Source organism: Patiria miniata, unplaced genomic scaffold (assembly GCF_015706575.1).
Source record: "Patiria miniata isolate m_02_andy unplaced genomic scaffold, ASM1570657v1 HiC_scaffold_29, whole genome shotgun sequence".
Taxonomy (NCBI): domain Eukaryota; kingdom Metazoa; phylum Echinodermata; class Asteroidea; order Valvatida; family Asterinidae; genus Patiria; species Patiria miniata.
The window spans coordinates 13,546,483-13,552,198 of record NW_024037068.1 but is presented as its reverse complement, the minus strand read 5'-3'; the positions used below and the strand labels follow the sequence as shown (position 1 = coordinate 13,552,198).

General features: G+C 40.9%; 1 protein-coding gene across 1 annotated transcript; it reads right to left on the bottom strand.

The window, feature by feature from the left end:
* Nucleotides 1-832: 832 nt before the first annotated feature.
* LOC119735191 lies at nucleotides 833-5,223 on the bottom strand. The gene is made up of 4 exons (XM_038208896.1): nucleotides 5,133-5,223; nucleotides 4,658-4,750; nucleotides 3,805-4,065; nucleotides 833-1,101 (listed from the first exon to the last, which is right to left on the bottom strand). The coding sequence occupies exons 1-4, from the start codon at nucleotides 5,221-5,223 to the stop codon at nucleotides 833-835; spliced, it is 714 nt and encodes a 237-aa protein (XP_038064824.1).
* Between the last annotated feature and the right edge of the window lie 493 nt (nucleotides 5,224-5,716).

Below are 5,716 nucleotides of genomic sequence, written 5' to 3'. Positions count from 1 at the left end.
AAAAAAAACCTTAAGAAACTGAGCACTGTCTACATAAGATGACATCACAGCAACAACACCTACATTTGTTAGGAAAAAAACATGGAAATAACAAATGTTAAAAAATGTGCACGTGTCAAAATGATTAAACAAAAATGGAATGTGAAATAGTTTTCATATATTTCAAAGAAGTGGAAAGATGGACAAAATTATGTTCCCCAGCAAAATTGACGTCATGGACCCTTAACAATCACATCAGAATAAAGGAATATGATGCATAAACAATAGTTCTCTATAAATAATATGGCTATTAAATTGATGCCTAGAAACTACAAACAATATGTAGTTATTTGTAGTTATTTGCAGTAAATGGTAGTGCAGTTTCTATCTTAATAGCTCAATCTATCTATACCCACTTTTACAATTCCATTGCTAAACTGATTGTCAAGTAAAATAAGAAAACTGTTATTACGCAAATTAATTTTAAAAAAACTACACTTTTGGGCTGATAATGTTAAAAAAAACCACTTGAGCAACTATATCAGCAACATGACTTTCTTCATACACACGAAAATAGAACTGGCTTTGGTCGGGACAGTTATTATTGTTTTCTAAAGAGCTAAACTTACTCCATTGAGAAAAAAGTTCACCCAATCAAACTGAAACTATTGACAACACGATGGTGAAATTCATTCAATAATTACTGAATAGATAAATCTTTCTTTAAAGTTTTTGTTGGACTGATTCCCTGTCGGAGTATTTCAATCGGAACGGTTTTCACTCTAAATTGCCTGGTCCCTAAATTTGATCTTAAGACATGTGAGACTTTTGGCCACAGGCTTCGAATAGATAATTATTGCACTGGTACAAAGATCATGAAATCCTCATTCGGGATCTTGTGAATGTCTTGCGCATTCAGGTTGTGGAGATGACACTGCCCAGTCCCCGGCGCGTAGTCGAAGGACACGCACCCGGTGAGCTTGAGGCAGCTAGCGGCGCATCGCTTGGCAGATTTAGCCACGCGAGTCGCTAGTGGACCGGTATTCCCGATCGCTGCTCCCTTGTACATCAGTTCGAAGTTAGCCGAGGTGGCGTTGACGTGCACCGGCACAGGAATTGGATCTGAGATTCAAAGGATATAGGCCATTACTTGCAGAGTTTGTGAAGTAATAATCACAATGTGAAACTGAAAGGCAGTCTCAACGCCAGAGAAATAAGTGACTATAAAGCCGCGTCCGCATTGTAACAAAAAGTAACCCATTGTGGTTACTCACTCGTGCGTCCGCACTTTGGATTGAATTCGGCCAGTAGAAAGTCATTCGTTGTGTTATCCTTACCTTTTATACATGCTCTCTCGGAATCTTATGAGGGCGCCCTGCGATCGAACGATCGAGGCACATAACGCTAACCATCATGGCGGCGTAAATAGTCTGTGCGGTGAACGAGTGACTTTTGCAAAGTTACAGTAGATTGGCACTCTCATAAATGGATGGATAGCTCAAATACTCCAAAACATCAATCAACATTCTAGGTAGGGTTCGGGGCTTACGGGCCCCGGGGAAAAATGATATGGATTCTAGTTGCTCTGTGCATTTGGTGCAATCTAAGGCAATTTCTGACGACTTTAACCATTTTTTTTAGGAAAAGATTTAGGTGTACGCAGTGCCTGTCTTTTTGGCGGCTTCATTTAGATACTAAAAAAACTGGGTTCCTTTTTTTTTGGGGGGGGGGGGTGACATGGCCCCCGTTGCCCCGCCCCCCCCCCCCCTTCCCTTCCCCCCGCGTAGATTCGCCCTTGACTGCCAAGCGGAACACGTACAATCGACGATCGGTACTAGACAGTTTGGACACTGGACTTAATTTGGTTATTAAGTTAACAACAATCTCCGTTAAAAAATCCAGACCAATGCGAACAAGGCTTTAGAAAGACCAGCGGGCATCTAGACAGTCAACCATAAATTGTTCTAAGGAGCGAGCAACCTGGGCAGCCATCTCGCCAGCTTGCAAAATGCGGGAGTCGTAACGACGTCACGCTTTGTTTCGTGTGCACTTTGTTATAGGAGCCAGTTGGGGACGAGAGCCATCTAGCGCCCATACAAAAGTTCACATAAAAACAAAGAGTAACGTTATTTTATTACAGGTCTATAAGAAATGGGAACCTTATCAGTAAAGCAGCCTCCCAACCATCGCTAATCGAGCTGGAAAACGGGCCGCGTTTTTTTTTTCTCTAACGGTTCCAGCATGATGGAAAGAGGGCGCCCTCTATGGATATGCATATTCAAAGCTCACCAGGCTTTTTAAGAACTTCGCTCGTCCACCGCCGCCCTGCAAACAGGACGCTAGGAAGGGCTGATCTCTTTGAGCTCTCATTGGATAGATTCGTCGCAGAGCTGACATACCGGCGAATCGACCATTTTGGCGATTTCGAGATTTTGTTATTTTTAGGGTTTATGAAGGTTGCTCTTTCAAGTAATAATGCCAAAATTCTGAATTTTTGTCTGGATTTTGAGATTCAGAGCCCCCCTTGTGGCGAATCACTCACAAAAACAAATCCATAATTTGACATAGTGCCGAATACGGAATTTCGCTGGTAACCAGCTTATGTAAGGTGTGCGCTCAAAGTACCATCGAATGTTATTCGCCAGTTTGTCGGATTGGCGCGCGTCGGATTCGACAAACTGACGAATAGCTACAAGCAATTCGCTGTTAACCAGCTAATGTAAGGTGTGCGTTCGAAGTACCAACAAAGGTTATTCGTCAGTTTCTCGGATTGCGCGCGCGTGCACGCGTGATCCGAGAAACCGACGAATATCATACAAACAGTGTGAAGAACAACCGGCTATTGGAGATTAATGTGATTTGACAAACTGACGAATACGTTTACGATCAAATAAAATCATATCGTACAACTTCTCTGATTAAATAAGTGACCTGATAGATACTAAGTTTCCTATTTTATTCCGAATACACACTAAAAGGGTTTTTATCGAAACATTAAGGGTAAAATACGGCGCCCAGAAAAACGTCCAACTTCAAACGCGAATTACTCGAAACAAGGTTTTCGCTTATTCGTCGGTTTGTCATCTCTGCGACGGATTGTTCGTGACCTGTGACGAAGCTCATGCATCCCACAAACGCCCTACAGCTGTTTATCATACGTAGTGCGCTAGCTGTATGCGAAGGTCATGATCAGTTACCCATAATGGCTTCCGTACTTCCTTCACAAGAGCGCCCTGTTTGCAGGATGGGTGGTTACGAGCGAATTTGAGAACATGCTATTATATATATATATATATATACGAATAAATGCATACAAATCACCGCCACAAGAGGGCAGAGTCATGGACTGGTTGAAAGGGGACTTGACTATAAAGTTGATATCCGAGTTCGAATAGAGGCCTTTTTCGCAAACTTCTCAATGTACCTTTCAAAAAAGTGAAAAACCATTTCTTACAACACCAAAATCGTATAACAATTATTACAATCTGGAGGTTAATCATCTTTATTCGCAGCTGAGAGGCTGAATGGCGAAGGACATGGCTACAACGTAGTCGAGCCGCTGGCATATAAAGGTGCCTCTGGCAGCCAGCCACATTGACCCATTATATGACCACGGAGACAAAAGCGTTTGATTTTTCCCCTGAGATGAAAGTGTTTGATTTTTTCCGGAGGGAGGAAACCGACCGGAGAAAAACCAACGTGGCACAGGAAAGAACCTTTACCCACATAATGGTCCACAGCCGGGAATCGAACCAGGGCCACGGTGGTGAGAGGCGTGTGCCTATTAAATAAGCGTGTAACTTAGGGCCAACCAGAAAGTCTTACCGGTAGGTACCGGGCACTCTCCGGCTGTAAACTCCTGCACTGTCACCTCTGCAAGCATGAACATAGGATCCGTAGTTGCCGGATTGGAGGCATCGATGTCCAGGCTGACGTAGCGGGCCATCCGTGGTGTGTCGCAAAGGAACGTATTCACGGATCCGGGTGCGGACTGAGCCCGTGTGGCTGGTGCGCCGCATGGTTGGTTCTCGATGATATTGAAGCTCAGGCCTGCTCGAGCTACCGCAGTGATGAAACGATCTTGATCTTGAGGAGAAAAAAATAAGAGAAATTATCATTGATTTAGTAAACCTACTCACATGTGATTTGTTTGTATCGTAATTTTTGAATTTATTAGGGTACGCATTATAAATACTTTCCTGTTTCAAAAAACAGGCCCTATTCTAAACAATTCGTCGTGTGACATGGTATAAGAATGCTTCGTAAATTAAATTAAACAGAATAAGGTGGTTTTATAAACATTGTAAATTCGTATTCAAAACTTTTATCAAGAATTTATGATTTTTATAAAACCAATTTCACTAAATCTGTAGTAAAAAAAAAAGGCATTAAAAGGCAAAATGTCATCCTCGCAGGAAAATTGAAAGCACACAGAAAAAAGCACACCCTAAGCAAATCTAAGCAAAACTTAAATTCATATTAGCTTTTTGTGGGGCGTAGACTAGTCAAGTCCTTTATATGCATATGTGGTATTAGACGTTCATCAGGGAAATTCACAAACTGATAAAGTAATCAGTACAAGTCATCAACGCCACCTTGAAACGAAGGCATGACAATTAATTTGATTGCATTTTTAATGAGATTGGTAAAAAAAGTAGGGGAAGATAGTGATAATTACAACAGCATCCATCCCGGAGGCTGACGGTGATACTTCCCAGGCAGTGCTCGCTTAGCAGGTCCACTTTCCACCAAGGATGCGGATCTCCGGAAACTGCATTAGTGAAACAACATAACCTTGTTAATGAAACAAAATAACAAAAAAAATCTTTTTATTTTCGCGATGTTGCAAAATGCACGTCGGGGAAAATTAATACATTTTGACAATTACATCGCAAAGAGATAACGATTGTGCGGCCATTCCTTTAATCTGTGACTACATATGAAACATGTATTAGCTCTCTTTTCTATAGTCTGACTTGCAATCGTATCTAAGTTGTAAGTTTACACTTTAAATCTCTTTTTAATGAAAATTATGAAAACTAAGACAATATGTATTCAATTGAGAGCAATTATTCGGATTGAAGTAGCTTGCACAAAGTCAGCCCTCCCAACATGCACTCAAGCCACGCCCCTTCTTTAGTACGTGGTCTTACTTGTGTGTGAGAATGTGCTCATGTCTCCATCGAGAGCTAAACTAGCTGGGTAGTTCTCCAGAGGAGTGCTCTCCCATGCTGGTTTGCCCATCACATTTAAAGCTAGAAAGATGAAAACACGGCATCTGTCATCCATTCAAGGTGTGAAGACATTAATGCAAATGCACAAACAATAGACCAATAAATTGCTTTTCACTACGGCATTAAGCAATTTAAGCAGTACATTTGAAAAGCAACGCGGATTACGAAAATATATTCATTTTTGCGCTTATTAGGGCAAAATAATCCACAATAATCAACAAAATGACAAAAATGTGTGAAGAGAAGGCCAAAAAAACCCTAGCTTCAAAGAAACAAATGAAATGTGCCATTTCTGTTTAATTGCACAACCTCTTGTACAGGGTGAGTCAAAAAAGTGGAACCCAAAACCCCAAAATTATATTTCATATTTACAAAAATATGTAGCACCAAATATACACTCTACAAACAACTTAGCAAAGAATATTGACTTGTTTTCCTAGTTAATAAAAATTGAAAAGGATCTAAGTTAAACATGCAAATGTTCATACTATGACTAGAAAAAA